The sequence below is a fragment of the Hylobates moloch genome, unplaced genomic scaffold (genome assembly GCF_009828535.3).
Source record: "Hylobates moloch isolate HMO894 unplaced genomic scaffold, HMol_V3 SCAFFOLD_11, whole genome shotgun sequence".
NCBI lineage: Eukaryota > Metazoa > Chordata > Mammalia > Primates > Hylobatidae > Hylobates > Hylobates moloch.
Genome location: NW_026652286.1, coordinates 90,789,515 through 90,807,337, shown reverse-complemented (window position 1 = coordinate 90,807,337; position 17,823 = coordinate 90,789,515). Strand labels below are relative to the sequence as shown.

The 17,823-nt window shown below is 50.0% G+C and overlaps 1 protein-coding gene across 2 annotated transcripts; it reads right to left on the bottom strand.

Moving 5' to 3' along the window:
* Positions 1-1,242: 1,242 nt before the first annotated feature.
* Positions 1,243-16,363, bottom strand: IL10RA (interleukin 10 receptor subunit alpha). 2 transcript variants are annotated; one of them, XR_004250318.2, is made up of 8 exons: positions 16,216-16,363; positions 14,266-14,386; positions 13,137-13,315; positions 9,335-9,504; positions 8,597-8,747; positions 7,037-7,158; positions 2,507-4,029; positions 1,243-1,897 (listed from the first exon to the last, which is right to left on the bottom strand). XR_004250318.2 is itself a non-coding variant. In XM_032167548.2 (7 exons), exons 1-7 carry the CDS (start codon positions 16,280-16,282, stop codon positions 3,103-3,105), a joined length of 1,737 nt encoding a protein of 578 aa, XP_032023439.1. In that variant the 5' UTR covers positions 16,283-16,363; the 3' UTR covers positions 1,243-3,102. The 2 variants fall into 2 exon arrangements, 1 of the variants encoding a protein (XP_032023439.1); XM_032167548.2 differs by having other exon boundaries at positions 1,243-4,029.
* Between the last annotated feature and the right edge of the window lie 1,460 nt (positions 16,364-17,823).

Below are 17,823 nucleotides of genomic sequence, written 5' to 3'. Positions count from 1 at the left end.
TACTCATTCCACAGAAACGGAGCAGGCAGGGCCTGCAGCAAGGGCTGCGCCTTCTGATTTCCTTCTGTCCTGCAAGCTGCTCCTTGATCTGTCGTATCCAACCGAACTGGCTGCAGTTCCTTGAATGTAATTCCTTTTACTCTCTGAATCTTTATATTTAGACCTTAGGGGCCTTTTCCATGGGGAATAAGCCGTCGCTAACACCTCATTTCCAGGAGAAAGTGACCAACACTACTTTTCTTTCCGGTATTGACAGGGAGGGCTCTAGGGCAAAAGCCTGAGCAGGTCTGAAATGGTGTGATATTAGTCGAGTTCTCTGAAGATGATAGGATCAGCACTTCCTCAGAACTAGTTATTTTCTCAGAATGAACAGGGTGAGGTAAGATTGGAGATGACACAGGGGAAAAGAGGTGAGGTGTCCCCAGTCACCTTCTAGGGGATTCAGGTAGGATGAAGAGAAAAGCACACCCAGGAAGCTCAGGCCGTGGGCCTGGGTTTGTTCTACCCACTGGGCTGAGCACAGGGAGAAAGTCAAACCCACATGGGGTTTTTCATGGAGGGAGCAGGCTGCTTCTGGAATAGAGTGCAGATGGCTTCTGCACTTAGGAGAACCACCGCTGGGATATGCCTCCTGGGCAAGGGGAGCCAGGGACAGGGCTCTGGGGACAGAGCTCCGGGGAGGTCCGGTTGCTGTCTTCCTGGAAAGGAGGGGTTTCCAGGTTCTTCTCTCCACATTGTCAGAACTCACATCCAAAACGTTGCACTGTGCTTTCCCCCTCTTCCTTTTCTGTCTTCTGAAAGAGCCCCGCTGCACACTCCTTATTGCTTTCATTTTCACCTATTTCCAAGAAAAACTGTCCATTTCTCTTTACAGCCTCAACAGCCAATGAAAGCTAGTGGCACATGGGGACCACCACATGCCTGGCACCATGTTAAACTTTTTATGTGCAATTTCATTTAAACCTCACAACATCCTCATGGGGAGTTGTCATCTCCACGTGACAGGTCTGAAATGGTGTGATATTAGTCGAAAACTTGGAGAAGATAAGTAATGGGCCCAACGTCACAATACAGGTAGCACGAGGACTCCCTGGATCTGTCAGATTTAAGCCTGAGTCCTCAGCCCTGTTTCCTTAAAGTGACATCACACATCCCACCCATTATTACCCTCCTCATTATCAACAACCGAGTCCTCCATGAGCCACTGTGCCATCAGCAATCTGACTGGTTTCACACGATTCCTGTGGTCTTGACAATTTATTGGAATAAAAAACATGTATCATTCATTGACAGAGCTTTGTGTCCAAGGCACATTCATACCCATTTCCTCAGCAGAACCTCACATCCCTATGAATTAGACAAGTCAGTCATTATTCTGCAGATGAGGAAACTGAGGCTCCAAGAGGATAAGTGACTTCCCCAAGGTCATATTGCTGGAAACAGCAGAGTCAGAGCTAGAACTTCGGGGCTCCTGAGATATCCAGAATTCTTTCACTGTGCAATGCTGCCTCTCCAATAAATAAATGAACAAAATAAATAAATAAAGCTTTCAAGGGAACCCTGAGGAATCCTCCCTCAAGCCTGTCTCCAGAGGGAGTTCAGTTACCAGACTGGCACCTAAGAGCACTTTGGCAGAGGGATGGGGGTCATGGCTGGATTCCCTGGGCCAGAATGTCTGTTTTCCGAATGCTCCAGAGAAAGGCAGGGCTGAGATGACTCTGGATGGCACGCACAGGCCTGTCCCCTCACAGCTTCCATGCCTGTGGACTGAACTGCCTTTGTTTGAAGACAGATTCCGAATGGCTTATGGGGAGGCCGGGCCCATAATGCCCCCTTCTGGGGCCATGTCCGATACTGTCTTGGCATGACACCATGGACTCCCATTGGATCTGTTAGCCTGTGGCATGAGAAACAAGCCAGCTCGGTAGTCCGTGGACAGTATCTACATTCTCCCAGGGCCAGCTTGGCTAATACCCAGCAAACATGGAGGGCCCCCTAAAGGTGGAGTCCTTATTTCACAGATGGGAGATTGAGGCCCTCTGACAAGTGGCTAGTCCAAAGTCACACAGCTGAACACCAAGAAGGCAGGGACCCCAGCCCCAGTGCCCAGTGGCTTATCCTCTGGGTCTGTAGCTGGACATTAGCAGCAAACACAAGCACAGGCCTCCAACCCTGACTCTCTGGGGCTGGCATGAGCTGGTGCCCAAGCCCACAGGCCACCCAAAGGGCTGGGTTATGACCAATACAAAAAACCATGGCTTCTCTGGAAGTTGTCAGCAAGATGGTGGGGCAGCAGGGTGGGGATGTGAGTGGCTTGGCCACAGCCAGTGCCCCAGGGAGATGCTACTCCATTTGCTGGAGAGAGGGAGATATTTGCAGATGGGCACCAGAGGTACCCACCAGAGGGATGGCTTCTGAGCTGGAACCCCCATCCAGGGTCTCAGCTCCCTTTGTCTCCCCCCAGTGAATCCATTATGATGCGTTTGAGTATCCAGAAAATACATACCTTAAGATCTTCCAGTGACAAGCTTCCTGCCTCAGAGGCCTGATGAGGGAAGGTTCCCCATGTATCATCCCAGAGATCAAACTCTGCCTCCATATCCTCCTTTTCCCCCTAAAAATGAGCCCAGCAGCAAGGCCCTGAAGCTTCCATTCCCATAGCCCTTCCTTCTGCTGGCGGCCCTGCTGCTTGAGTGGACTAAGCAGGGAGGTCTGGGGCTGAGCTGACTTCAGCCTGGCGGCCTCACCACAACTCCAGAAAGCCCCATGGTTCCCCTGAGCAAATAATCCTTTATGATACAGGAAAGAGTTCCAAGGAGGGAGAAGGTCCCTGCCCTTCTCAGCTCTGCCAGAGTCTGCAGGGCCCCAGTCAACAGAACAGGTCAGTGCCACCCACATACCCTGCACTAGTTCAGTGAGTTGGCCTCCTCCTGCCCCAGGCACCCTGACCAGCCCTGCAGGGCTTGGCTGGGGCTGGCCCCAGTGGACTTGCAGAAAAGTGCCCAGACTGCCTCGTGCCTTACTTCTGCCCTGGAGGCCCTCCTCCTGGTCCAGGCAGAGGAGCAGGCATGGCTAAAATCAAAAGCAGCCTCTCAGCCTGAGTCACTCACTGGACTGCAGGCTAGAGATGAGGGGCAGGGTGACCAGGTCTGAGTTAAAGCTGCCCAGGAGACTACCTGGGGCTGCCACACAGCCTAGAGGGCCAAGGTCATGGGCAAAGCTCCAGTCAGATGTTCCCAGGTCACTGCAGCTGCTCAAGGCCAGGAGTGACCATTCCTCAGTGGGCTGGTTCCACTGTCCAGTTGGGGCCCCTGAGGAAGCCAGAGTCATTTGTAGAGGATCCTGTTTCAAATAGCCCTTGGCCAGGGCTGGTGGATGCAAGCCTGCCTCATCATCCAGGCATCTCCCGAATTTGGGGCCAAGGCCATCTGTCAAGGGCGATTCTTCCTCCGGGCAGCCTGTCTTGGTTGCCTTCTCTTCAGCGCATCTGGTCTGCCTCAGGTAGCCCCGGAATGCCACAGCAGCTGGGTCTTCTTCCCCAGGCACCTCAGGCTCTGGGGGACTGTGGTGGCCCAAGGCTGAGCCACCCTGTGTGTCCCCAGCCCGGCCCTCAGAGTTTTGAACTAGGCCAATGCCACTGTCATCCTGGCAGCTGCTGTTGCTCCCCACCTGCTGCTCCCAGCTGGGTCCTGGGCTGGGGCTCAGGCTGGACTCTTGCAGGCAGATCCCGCTGTCCGTGCTATTGCTGCTGCCACTATTGCAGCTGTCCCCCAGCACAGGGGGCTCCCCGTTTCCCAGCGTTCTGTCAGCCCGGGGGTGAGGGTCAGGGAGGAGGAACTGGGGCTCTTCAGTCTGCAGGGATGGCTTGGTGCTGCCAAAGCCACTGTCCGTACTGCCGTGCAGGTCCGAGTTCCTCAGCTCTGGGGACACCTTCAGGAAGGCCTCCTCATCAAGCGGGTGGATGGTGTCTTGGGTCTCTGGGGAGGGACGCTGGCTGATGAAGATGAAGGGGCTGGGCTTCTTGAAGAGCTGGGGAGGAGAGGGCAGAGTGAGAGAGGCAGGAGTCACCTTCCAGCGCCCATCCCAGTGCTGCCGGGGAAGGCCAGGCCCAGGAGGAGAGCTCAGTGGAGGGGACTACAGTCTTAATTACACTGCAATGTATTCTGTTTTGTTTTCGAATCCAGCTTTCTCCTAATGCGATTCCCAATTTGGCTCAGGCCAGATACACAAGAAACTTGTATTCTCAGGCCCAGATGGAGTAACAGGCAGAACCAGGGTCTGCTGAGCATGGTGAAAACTCTCAGGTGGCTCCATCCACAGTGTTTTTCAAACCTGAAAGCAGGCTAGACCCCTCTAGAAGCATGTTTCAAACTTTTTTGACTATGACTCAAAATCAGAAATAAGTTGCATAATGACTTGTATATATAACCCGTATGTAAATAACTGAAACCAGTTTCACAAAATAATACTCATCATTATGAGCTGTGCCACGATATTTCTGCAGTTCTTATTCTATTGTATCCCAGTCTACGCCCTCCTGCCTATTTCATTTTCTAAAATTCTGGATGTAGCACACCAAATTAATTTTTCTATTCCCTGAGAAGTGACTCACACGAACACGGGGGCTGCAGTGTGGGGCAGTGGCACAAGTGTGGAACTCACAGTGAAGGGGCTGCTCTCTGTTAATTGCCAAGGGTTTTAAGGAAGCCACATAACCCCTCTGCCCTAGCCACACTGGTGTTCTTTCTGTCCCAGAACACATCAAGCACCGTGCTGCCTCAGGGCCTTTGCACACACTCTCCCTCCCGCTTGAAATGCTCTCAGCACGTTATATGGCTATGTCCTGTTCATGGTTTAGGTCTCAGCTCAGTTGTCACTTCTTCAGCAAAGCCTTCCCGAATACCTTGCCTAAAGCAGTACTCCTGCCACTCTCTCCACATTAACCCTGTTACTTCTTCCTAGCACTTTGTTCCTAGAATTATTTTACTTGTTTGTTTTCTGTCTCTCACCATACACACACTCACTTACTCCACATTCCCAAACTCCTTGAGGGCAGAACTGTCTAGTGTTGTTTACTACCCTGTCTCCAGAGTCTAAACTGAGCTGGCACACGGTAGGCCCTCCTAAGTTCTGCCGACTGACTCACTGACTCACTGTTGCACATCTGCCCTCGTTTCCTTGGTACATGATGATTCAAATGCAGCTCTTATTGGTTGAGTCCCTATTCCTATCACATTGCTTGGTGATTTAGGATGTGTCCTCTAGAGCCAGACTTCATGGGTTCAAATCCCAGCTCTGACTCTTGTCAGCTTTGTCACCCTGACCAAATTACTTACCCTCTCTGTGCTTTAGTTCCTCATCTATAACATGGAAATAATGACAGTACCTGTCTCCTTATGTTGTAATGTGTCTAAAGGGCTTAGAACAAAGTGTGGTACATAGAAGGTGCTCAATAAATATATGTTGAATTGAACTTTACCCTCCAATAATTCTGTAAGAGAAGTACTATTACCTCTAGTTCCTAGAGGAGAAAACTGAAGCTCAGAGAAGTTAAATGACTTGCACAAAGTGGCACAACAGTAAAGAACACATCTGGAATTCATCCTCAACTGTCCTGATTTGAAATCCCTTGCTTGTCCAATAATACTTACCTTGATGAACTGTTGAAAGATCAGATCAAACAAGCTAATGAATGAGAACAAACTAATGAATGTGTCAGTGCTCTGTGCATTATAATTTATTCATGTGGTAATGACTACGATCATCAGATGAAGAGATTGGGCTATATTTATCCTAAAGAGAAAAAACCCCCAAGGACAAGTCAGTTCCGTGATCCCAAAGTACAGAAGGGGCAGGGCGCGGTGGCTCATGCCTATAATCCTAGCACTTTGGGAGGCTGAGGTGGGCATATCACCGGAGGTCAGGAGTTCGAGGCAAGCCTGGTCAACACCCCGTCTCTACTAAAAATACAAAAATTAGCCAGGCATGGTGGCAGGTGCCTGTAATCCCAGCTGCTCAGGAGGCTAAGGCAGGAGAATCATTGGAACCTGGAAGGGTGAGGCTGCAAGTGAGCTAAGATTGAGCCACTGCACTTGTCTCTCGTCAAGTTTTCCCTAGAGATCCCAGGATCCCTCTGGAGATTCCCCTTCCAGTTGTGGGGCCCCTGCCTTGCAGACGGAGCTGGTTCCTTCCCAGCTGATCCCTCAGCCATCATGCAATAGTGCCGGCTATGGAGGCTATGGTGGGCAATCTTCAATGCGGCCTGAACTCCAGGCCAGAGACAGGCTGAGGTTTGGAAAATGCTGCCCAATCTTTGCAAGCTGAGTTTTGGAGGCTGGCTTGCCACAAATGTATCATTTGTCAGTACAATGTAGCAAGAGGACACACCCTGGGAGGGGAGGAGGGCTTGGCCTTCTCCATGAGCCCCTCCCTGCTCCCTCCCCCCTCTGCCGCCAACATCCCCTCTCCACTGGCCCAGCATTCCCACCGCCCCCCAGCATCCTCTCTCCTCTGGCCCACTCTGGCAGCAGCCCGAGGACCAGCACTTCTGGCCTTTCCTCCTTTCTCTCTTGTGGAACACCCATGGCCACTAGCGGTAGGAAAGTGGGTTCCCTCCCTGACTCTTCCTGGCTGTGTGGCCCTGTGTGTGTAACAATCTCTCTGTGCCTCAGTTTCCTCACTTATGAAATGGGGATAATAATAACTGTGCCTCATTATCAGAGATGCAATGCACAGGGGCTAGTCCATGGCCAACTACTAGTAGATCATATCAAAATGGCTCATGGTCACTGAGGTTTGTGATTCCATGTGTCTTATCTCAGCCACTGGATGGCAACATTCTCGGTACTGGGCTTCATGCTCACTTCCTCCCTCTGTCCCCACAGTGCTTGATGAAGGTATCTCCCAATCACATGAAGGCTGAGAGCAGACGCGAGCTAAGGCAATGTACTGGCTGGGAGGAAAAGAGCTCCCTACCCTCCTGGAAGCTCTGGTGTGGCTGGGAAGGACGGGGCAGTGACCTCCTTGCAAGACTCACCAGGACACTGGGCAGCTTCTTTCGGCGCCGCACATACAGCTGGAGGGCCAGGCAGTAGGCGAGGGCTCCGGAGAGCAGCAAGACAAAGGCAAAGAAGATGATGACGTTGGTCACGGTGAAATCTGCAGGCCCAGAGAGATGTGTTTGTGGCCTAGCACCATGGGGCATGGTGATTCTGGTCATAGGACTCTGGTCCCATGAAATCCATTGGCCACTGTCAGGAACCATTCAGTGAGTGGCCCAAGGCAACCTATAGGCCACAACTCTAGATGTGCCTAGGTTTCTGCGAATCCCTACCTGGCCTTCCAAACCATGCCCTGAAGGATCCCCTTAGGAGATGCGCTAACTGCTTCCAGCTCTCTGCACACAACTCCCATCACAGCAAACAGAACAGTGAGGCAGGATGGTACAGCAGGTAAGAATCGAGGCTCCGGGGGCTGCTAGATCTGGGTTCAAGTCCCAGCTCCACCACTTACTAGCTGTGCAATTGTGGACAAATTAATTACTCTCTCAGAGCCACTGACCTCATAAGGTAGTTGTGAAGTACGCAGCACTGACCATGTACCAATATCATCAGATTCTTTTAACTTTTATACTTATAGGAGGTAAATCCTATCATCAGCCCCATTTTTACAGATTAGGATCCTGAAGCACATAGAAGTTAAGTAATTTGCCCAAAGTCATATACCTCAAAAGTAGTAAAGCTGAGATTTGGAACTATTTCATGTATCAGTGAATGAATGTATGAAAAACTCTTGAGATTGCCTGATACCCACTTAGTGCCTTACTCTGCATTGAGACTCAAATGACACTGAGCTGTTGAGTGTCCTTCATAAACTGAAATTTGTTACAGATCTAGCAGGAGTCACTTTCATCTTTGCCAGATGCTGCCCACACCGGACTGGGCCCTCCCAGAGCACTTACTGTTGGCATGTTTCATTGGGCACTGGACATCTCATCTGCTGTCCAGTAAGAGTTGCTTGTTACAGTCTCCTCTGTGCACACTCTATCTCCCCAGCCAGGATGCAAGATCCTCCTAGGCAGGACTGTGGCCTCCACGTCCTCTATTCTCTCCCTCCCCCTACAGCCCTGGCACCTGACTGACAGCCTGGGGCAGTATTTGCTGACTTTAGCAGCTCTGGTGAGGAGCAGAGCAGAGTAGGGGAAGTAAGGAGAAGCCCTTTGTATCCCTGGCTCCGAGGAAGAATAGCAGAAGACCGTAACAACAGGAACTAGCACAGCTCACTGAAGATGGCCTGGGGGAGGGGGATGTTGTTGGGAAACACCGCTGTGCTCCAGTGGGAGGACCCTAGATCCAAGAGACTTGGTTCTGCCACCAAGTCCTAGCTGTGCAACCCTAGGAAGTTGCTAATACTGAGCCTCAGTTCCCTCATCTCTAAAATGAGGACAGTAGGACCTCTCTCCTATTAAGGATGCAGAGCTATGTGAAGCAGCACCTAACACAGTGGCTGGCACCAGCATCCCAGGTGCACGCATTTTGGATTGCACCAGGCCCTCCCAGTCTCCCTCCCCATGCTGACAGCAGCCCAGCTGACTCACAATGCCTGGTGAGGGAGACGCACTCCTCTTTAGACCACACCCCCTTGTTAGTTCGGGAAGCGACAGATGGTTTCACCTGGACACAGAACTCTCCCACTTCTCCAGAGGTTAGGAGGCTGAAGTTTTCATGTTTTACTTTCTTGTGTGTGAACTGAAACAAAAATGACAGCGATTAACAAAATCCTTTTATTTCATGGCACACGGACACTGAGAGCTGGCGGGCCTTTAGAGGTGATTTCAGCCAACCCCCTTCAGTATCCTTTGTCTAAGATAACAAACCCCACAATTACCAATGCAGCACATGATCTCTGTAATGACCACAATTTTATTTTGTATTTTAAAAGAAAAAGCGGTGTTTTATAGATGCTGAAGATCTTCCCAGAAGGGGCTGGAATCAACTGTGGTGGAGAGGAAAGAGGGTGGATTTTGCAGATGCCAGCTCTCCCATAACAGGGGCGCCCTCTGGTAGGTTACATAGCCTCTCAGATCCTTATTGCTTCATTAGAAAGGCTCTGGGGTGCCCAATTGCCCTAGTAGGCAATTCCTTTGAGGAGCGTCTCACAAGAGCATAGCTCTGAGGGCTGAGGTGGTTTCTACTCCCTCCTCTGCCCACCCACCATCCCAGACCCTCCCTTTAGTCCACAAGCAAAGTTCCCAATGGCACACAAGGGCGCTTCCAGCCCAGGGGACAGGAAAGCCAAGGGAGCTCTGGCCCTGGGGCCTTGGGGAACCCCATACCGTGAAGTTTCCCGGCACCTTGCGAATGGCAATCTCATACTCTCGGAAGTGACTGAAGATGCTTTCATATGTGTCATTTGCAGGCGCCATCTTGGGCCTGGGGGGCTGAATCTTTCCGAGGATGAAGCCATTGTGGGTCTCTAGCTTCACACTGCCAACTGTCAGAGTCACTAAATGGAGTGGAGGGGGAGGGGGAATACCATGAGACCTGAGGGCTGAGGAGGGCCTGGGTGTCCCCCACCCGAGACTTTGCCTCCAGAATTAAGCTCAATTAGAACCTAGGCCTAAAACCTAGGCCACGGGTTTGTCAATGCAGAATGTAAGGATTTCTTGGGGAGCACATTAAAAATATGTATACCCTAAAATCAGATGCATCAACCAATGGAATATGATGGAGAGCCCAGAAATAAACCCACAATTGATTTTCAACAAAGGGGCCAAGAACACACAATGGGAAAAGAACAGTCTCTTCAATAAATGGTGTTGGGAAAACTGGATATTCACAAACAGAACAATGAAAATAGATCTTTGTCTCACCTCTTATACAACAATCAACACAAAATGGATTAAAGACAAATGTAACACCTGAAACTATAAAAACCACTAGAAGAAAACCTGGGGCAAAGTTCTAAGACAATGGTCTGGGCAAAGATTTCTTGGATACGATCCCTAAAGCACAGGCAACAAAAAGCAAAAACAGACAAATGGGATTGCATCACACTAAAGAGCTTCTGCACAGCAAAAGAAACAACTACTAGAGTGAAGAGACAATCTATGAATGGGTGGAAAATATTTACAAATGTACACTGAACAAGGCATTAATATCCAAAATATACAAGGAACTCATACTACTTAATAACAAGAAAATAAACCTGTTTTTAAAATGGGCAAAGGACTTGAATAGACATTTAAAAGAAGACATACAAATGACCAACAGATACATGAAAAAATGGTCAACGTCTCTAATCGTCAGAGAAATGCAAATTAAAACCACAATGAGATACCACTCTACACCTGTTAGATTGGCCATTATCCAAAAGATGGAAGTAACAAGCGTTGGCAAGGATGTGGTGAAAAGGGAAACCCTTGCATGTCGCTGGTGGTGAATTTCTCAGCCATTATGGAAGACAGTATGGATGTTCCTCAAAAATCTAAAAAGAGAACCCATGTGATCCAGCGATTCCCACTACTGGGTATATATCGAAATATATTGAAATTAGTGTATTGAAGAGATACCTGTATCCCCCGTTCATTGCAGCATTATTCACAACAGCCAAGATATGGAAATGCCCACCAACACCAACGGATGAATGGGTTTTTAAATGTGGTATGTATATACAACAGAATCCTATTCGGCCTTGAAAAATAGGAAACTGAGGCCTGGCCCAGTGGCTCACGCCTGTAATCCTAGCACTTTGGGAGGCTGAGGCGGGTGCATCATTTGAGGTCAGGAGTCCGAGACCAGCCTGGCCAACATGGTGAAACCCCATCTCCACTAAAAATATAAAAATTAGCTGGGTGTGGTGGCACGTGCCTGTAATCCCAGCTACTCAGGAGGCTGAGGCAGGAGAATCTCTTGAACTCGGGAGGCAGAGGTTGCAGTGAGATGAGATCAAGCCAGTGCACTCCAGCCTGGGTGACAGAGCAAGACTTTGTCTCAAATTGAAAAAACAGGAAACTGTCATTTGGGACAACACAGATGGACCTAGAGGACATCATGAGTGAAATAAGCCAGGTGCAAAGAGATAAATGCCATAAGATCTCACTTATGCATAGAATCTAAGTAGAATTCTTTTAGAATTCAATTCATAGAAGTAGAGAGTAGAAGGGGTTACCAGAGGCTGGAAGGAGGCAGGTGGGGGAAGTGGATAGGAAACAAGGAGAGGGGTACCAAGTTACAGTGAGACAGGAGGAATAAATTCTGGTGCCTATTGCATGGCAAGGTGACTGTAGTAATAATAATGGACTGTATATTTCAAAATAGCTGAAAGATAATATTTTAAATGTTTTTGGCACAAAGAAATGCTAAATATTTGAGGTGATAGATATTCTAATTACCTTGATTTGATCATTCCACAAGGTATGCATGTATTATGTATACATAACCCTCTACCTCATAAACATGTAGAATTATTACTTGTCAATTAAAAATAAAACAAAAACTTTTTGTATAAAATGTTTTCAACACTTTACTGTTTTGTTTTTGTTTATTTGTTTGTTTTTTTGAGACAGAGTCTCGCTCTGTCGCCCAGACTGGAGTGCAATGGCGTGATCTCAGCTCACTGCAACCTCTGCCTCCCAGGTTCAAGTGATTCTCCTGCCTCAGCCTCCCTGAGTAGCTGAGACTACAGGTGCACGCCACCACGCCCGGCTAATTTTTGTATTTTTAGTAGAGAAGGGGTTTCACCTTGTCAGCCAGGCTGGTCTCAAACTCCTGACCTCAGGTGATCCACCCACCTTGGCCTCCCAAAGTGCTGGGATTACAGGCATGAGCCACCGAGCCCAGCCCAACACTTTACTGTTAAGCATAATATTTATGGTGGATATGTGTAGATAGATATCTTTCTACAGGTTAGGACATTTTCTTTCTACTTTAACTTTGCTTAGTTTCTTTTTAAATGCTGTTTTCTTTTTTAAATAGTTAATGTGATAAATTGCATTGATTATATTTTTATGTAGAAATTTCCAATAGACACAAAAGTAGAAGAGAATATAATGATTTCCAAAGTCCCAGCTTTAGTAATTGCAAACACTAGGCCAATTTTGAAGTAATTAGTGGCGGGGGAGGGTCATCAATATCCCCCCATGAAATTTACTTTAGCATTTTAAAGAAAATCCCAAGCACTGTGTTACTTAATTCTGAATTACTTAAGCATGTATCTCTCACATATCATACCTTTGTAAATATAACTACCATGCTGTTATCACATGTAACAAACAAATACCTAGTAATATGCCCTAAAAACCCTTTCATATATAAATACGGTGATTACCTCAAAAATGTCTTTTTATAATTGCCTTGCTCAAATCAAAATACAAAGAAGAACAAAATGTTAAAAAAAAAAAAAAAAATACAGATGCCCTGGACCCATTCAAGACACAGTTAGTCTGAATTTCTGAGGCTGGGCCCTGGAAATAGATATTTTAAACACACTTGCTGGGAAATGTTTCTGCACCAGCTGAGCAGTGGCCTGTGGGCAGGCATTTGGAAGCCAATGACCTAGACCATCGGCTCTAACTCTGAATCCTACAGAGCGAGGCCTCCAGGCACACAAAACTTTCTCAATCCCAACTGGTGGGATGAAAAATCCCATTGAGTTGGGGGCTTATCCTTTCCTCTTACCTCAACAGAGAGGGATCCGTAACTTCTCTTTAGTAGCACTTCCCATTTCAAAGGGATGATCCCTGGGTGTTCACCCCTAAAGAAGCGGGGGGGCTTACCCAAATTCTGCCTACTGCTTGCTGCCCCATGCTGAGTGTTCATGGATTCGCTTCCTCTCCCTGAACCCTCCCTGAAAAAACAAGTTCACAGGCCTGGACCTGGTGACTCAGCTGCCCCAACCCACCCCAAGACCTCTCTTCTGTAGGATAAACAACTCCAGTTCCCTTTTAAATCTCAAACAACTTGGGCTATTTTTATCTAACATGCTCCAAAGTCCTGCCCTGTTTGGGCAACTAGTTCTCCGGCCAGGGAGGCTGGCTGACATGGTGAGCTATGGTAATAGACAGAAAAGCTCTAGACTAGAATTCCTGGCTGGAAGGGACTTCAGAACCATGTTCTAAGTCAAGGGAGGAAAAGCACCTTCATCCACAGAGAAGCGGGTGTTGGCGATGGTCCAGTTGGAGTGCCGGCTGCCATCCACAGCCCGCACTCTGGCCCGGTAGCCATTGCTGCGGTACAGGTCCAAGGTCACTGCGGTAAGGTCATAGGACAGGGCCTGGCTACAGTTGGAGATGGAGTTCCAGGGCTCTACTCCATACCTGAGGAGATACCAGGTTAGGCACTGGAAAGGAGCTTGTGCTCAATCCTACCTCCTTTAAGGGAGATGCAAGAGGCCAGGAAGAGAGCTCCCACAGTGGGAGAAACTGGGACAGCCCTCAGGCTATATCCTCTAGTCCACCACAGCTCCTTGTGAGGGGTCTCCCTTGGTCTTGGGACCCTGTACCAATTTCCATGTGGTCTAGAAGATTTTTCGATAGGAATACGAGTAGTCCCAGCTCTTCCAGAAAGTCTTGCTAGCTCCTATAGCACAGCCCAGTCTCTCCCTTCTCCCCACTGCCTTTGCAGTCATTAGGGTTCCCCTGTTGTCTGGCTATACTGTGGATGCTTCTCCTTCTTTTCCAGTAAGATAGAAAAGGCTTGGAGGCCGGAGGTGGTGGCTCACGCCTGTAATCCCAGCCCTTAGGGAGGCCGAGGCGGGTGGATCACCGGAAGTCAGGAGTTCGAGACCAGCCTGGCCAACATGGTGAAACCCGGTCTCTACTAAAAATGCAAATATTAGCCAGGCATGGTGGTGGACCCCTGTAATCCCAGCTACTTGGGAGGCTGAGGTGGGGGAATTGCTTGAACCCAGGAGGCAGAGGCTGCAGTGAGCTGAGATTGCACCACTGCACTCCAGCCTGGGTGACAGAGTGAGAAGCTGTCTCAACAAAACAAAACAAAACAAAACAAAACAAAAAAGAGAACAGCCTTGGCACAAAGGCTTTTCTGACTCTGGAGTGAGCAAAGACTCTGGCCTTTTCACCCAGAGCTCCCGGCACATTGCTCAGCATGGGAGTCTCAGTCAGTACTTGTCAACTGCTGGCTATGTGTCAGGAGCCCTCAGGCACCCACTTCATTAACAAGGCAGGTACCCCCCCCCATGCTAGGGGAGTAGGGGACAAGGCAGGGATTCACTCCTCCCTCCCCCTCCCTCTTCCCTTTTCCTCACCTCAGGAGCGCCACTTCATAGCAGGTACTTTCAGACTGATTTGGGATGGATGTCCAGTGGAGGATGTGGTGGAAAAATTCTGCTTCAAACCACACAGATGGAGGGCTGGGCAGCTCTGTCCCTGGGGAGAAGAGTGTCAGTGCCACAGCTGGCGGGGGAGGGGGGCAGGCATTGATGACCCCAATTTTACCAAAGAAGAAAGGGAGGTTCAGAGAGGCTATGACTCGCCCGAGGCCAGTGGAGCCTGTAAGGGGCAGAGTGGGCACATGAATCCAGATGTGTCTGATTCTAGAGCTAGTGTGTCTCCCTACATCACTGCCCTGTGCTGTCTGTGATCAGAAGCTGCAATGGTGGCTGAGAAGAGCCAAGCTGAGTCTGATGCCTCCCAGGGAAGAAGGCAGGGGCCGAGGGCTAAGCAAGCTGGCAATGAGCTCTCAGATGTGTTAGTCCCTGGCTCTGCCCAATCCCTGTCCCTGCTCTAGCACTATTCCTAGGCTTGGCCCCATCCACACACCTGGTCCCCATCCTGGCTTGGCCCAGGCTCCAGCTCAAAGCCACCTCACTAAGTACACAGATAACCTGCTTGCTGACATCTGCCTCCTTCTCTTCATAGGTCTCCTGGGCTCCTCAAGCTAAGTGCTTGCCTCATTCCCTAGTTTCTAGAAGGGCTTTGCCTATAGCCAGATGCCCAACCTCTGGCTGAGCAAGGACAGATGGAATAAATCAGCTCTGGCTCTACACATGGCTGAGGACATCCCCACAAGAGCTGGCACCCGTAGCTCTGAGGTGAGATACTCGATACCAATTCCACTCTCCCTTTACCCCCAGTACACACCATTCACCATGGGAAACACTGCTGTGTGTCTTCTTTGTAAGAATGCAACAAACATTTCTACTTTAAGAGTCTTGTTGATCAAGCAGACTGAAGTATGTGCAAGGCCAACGGCTGGCTGGTTCCCTTTCTCTCCTCCTTGATCCCCTAAGTTCTCTCCATTTGACAGCAACTCTGCTCCCGCTCCCTAGTTTTCTAACTTCACGACATCTCTCTAATCATCCACCTGTTTTTTATTTATTTTTTTTTTGGGGGGGGGGAACTCTGTCATCTGTCTCTTGCTTTCTTTCTTATACTGTCTTTGATCTTCACGTCAGTGCCTTGATTTCAAAACATTAGATGGAAAGTGAAAAATGCAGCGAGTCGTTGTAGTATTTGGGCTGCACATCCCCGACTCAGCTCTCGATCACATGAATGGCTGACTGCATGTTTCACTTTGTATTTCGGTGTCATGAAGAAGCAGTTTCGGTCCTTGCTCTCTGTCTCTGCTCTTGGGTCCCTCCAACTCCGGGCTCTTTCATTCCGTCTCTGGGGTTTACTTTTCTTAGTTGCAGAAACTTTGCCGGAGAACTGGCTGGGTTAGGAGCCTGAACTGGCTGGGTTAGGAGGAGAGAGGCAGGGGGGCAGTGGGAGTGAGTTGGGGGCAACAGGTGGAGCAAGGGGGATCAGATCGGGGTGATGAGTGAGGGATGAAGGTGAGATGAGAGAAGGACAGACAGAGGTAAGTTGAAGGACTAAGAGAAGGGAGAGTCAGGAGATCAAAATTATTCCCCAAGGGGACAAGAAGTCCCATCATTTGAACCTAAACAGCAAAAAACCTAGAGCTAAACTTATGGCTCATCTAGAAGTGGGTGGATGATGAGGTTTGCCGGCTGAGGGTTTGGCCTTGCACATACTTCTCTATCCTTCCCAGTCCGTCAGTTCCTGTCAATCTCAGCCTCTTCCACTTCCACAACAGGTGGGCCTGATATCCAGGTTTGCCAGAGTAAGGGAGCACCCGGGCACCCCTCTCCCCAGAGGGCCGGCCAGTCAGCCAGGACTCTCCACTGGATGTAGAACTTTAATGGAGCGGGCGCGGAGAGGGCAGGGCAGGGAAGGGCCTCGTCCCAGAGCCTTACCATGAGCGTCTGAGCCAAGACGGAGGCTGAGGAGCGCCGCCAGCAGCACTACGAGGCACGGCAGCATCCTGGGCGCCGCCGCATCGTCCGGGGCCGGAGCCGAGCCGGCCTGCGCGCCTCCAGCGACCCTTGGACTGGGACTGACAGTTCCGCCGCCCGCTCCGCCCGCGCGCCGCGGGGCTGACGTCAGCGGGGCGTGGCCTACAGACACCCCGCCCCCGAGGCCGCTGACAGGGAACCATTGTCCCACAGGGCTACCGCCTGGGGCAACCCGAGACTGTCCTGGGGCGAAAGCGGGCTCCGGCCACCCCTCCCTTTCCTTCCCTCTGGGCCTCCAGTGCCTTCGGATCAAAGTGGTCCGGGTAGCCCGACCGGCCGTGTGTACGTGTGTGTGTGTGTGCGCGCGCGCGTGTGCATGTGTTGGGGAGCAGGTGGCCAGGCACAGCCTCGGCCCTGAGTGCGGAAGGTGGGGTGAGGGCATCCGAGCCGCTTTTGCCGGGCGTGCCGGCGTTAAAGATGTGGCAGCGGCCGCTCCGAATGGGGAGGAGGTAGCTGCAGGCGCTTGAGGGCAAGGGCGCCAGGACGCGGGTGTTGAGTCCTGGCGTTGCCCCAGGGCCTCCCCGTGTGGGGTTCTGAGGACACCGATGGATGAGTACTGAGTAGTCCCCTACCTAATTGTTGGAGGGGGTCTACGACTAAGCAGTTTATGCAGACCTGCCCCCAAAGTCCCAGGAAGCTGAGAGACCCAAGAAAGAGGCTTTTATCCAGCAGCTTAGCAGCTGAGCCTCAAACCGCGATTTAAAAAAATTTTTTTTATCTATTTATTTTTTTTTACAGAGTCTCGCTCGTCGCCCAAGCTGGAATGCAGTGGCGCGATCTCGGATCACTGCAACCTTCGTCTCCCTGGTTCAAGCGATTCTCCTGCCTCAGCCTTCCCAGTGGCTGGCGTTACAGGCATGCGCCACCACGTCTGGGCTAATTTTTGTATTTTTAGTAGAGACGGGGTTTCACCATGTTGGCCAGGCTGGTCTCGAACTCTTGACCTCAGGTGATCCACCCGCCTCGGCCTCCCAAAGTGCTGGGATTACAGGGGTGAGCCACCGCGCCCAGCCTTAAACCGTGTTTTAAACTTAGTTTCTCTTCTTTCCTTTTTTCTCTTCCTCCTCTGGGCCTCAAGATATAACTTTGAGACAAACTGCGTGTATGTTACCTCTCATCTTAAAATACAGCCTCAGGGTGTGCTGTGAACCTCCACTCCGTTTCCTGTCCCATACTGTTCTCCCATGCCTTATGCACGTTTATTTACCTATGTGCTTGTTAAGCACACGCTATGCTCTTATCTGGTCATATATTTCCTTAGATGCCTCAGGAGCTGCGTCCTGATAGGGACCAGGCACCTCTGGAATTCTCTCTCCAGCAAAAGCTTACTTCAGGAATTGAACGTATACCCTGCTGAAGAGTAACTAATTTATAACCTGGCAGGATCCACAATTGCACCAGCCCCTCCACCAAATAAGACAATAATTAAAGAGGACCACTGGAGCAAGTCACGCCACCTGGTACCTCCTAACCTCCCCCTTGCCTTTTCTGCATTTCAGACCATTTCTT

What these genes read in the sequence shown, in the direction of transcription:
- IL10RA (XM_032167548.2), bottom strand. Translation starts at nt 16,282, where the DNA reads ATGCTGCCGTGCCTCGTAGTGCTGCTGGCGGCGCTCCTCAGCCTCCGT. An exon ending in TCTTGGCTCAGACGCTCATG is followed by an intron (nt 14,387 to 16,215) that starts GTAAGGCTCTGG and finishes TCTTCTCCCCAG; the next exon opens with GGACAGAGCTGCCCAGCCCT. An exon ending in TATGAAGTGGCGCTCCTGAG is followed by an intron (nt 13,316 to 14,265) that starts GTGAGGAAAAGG and finishes GTATCTCCTCAG; the next exon opens with GTATGGAGTAGAGCCCTGGA.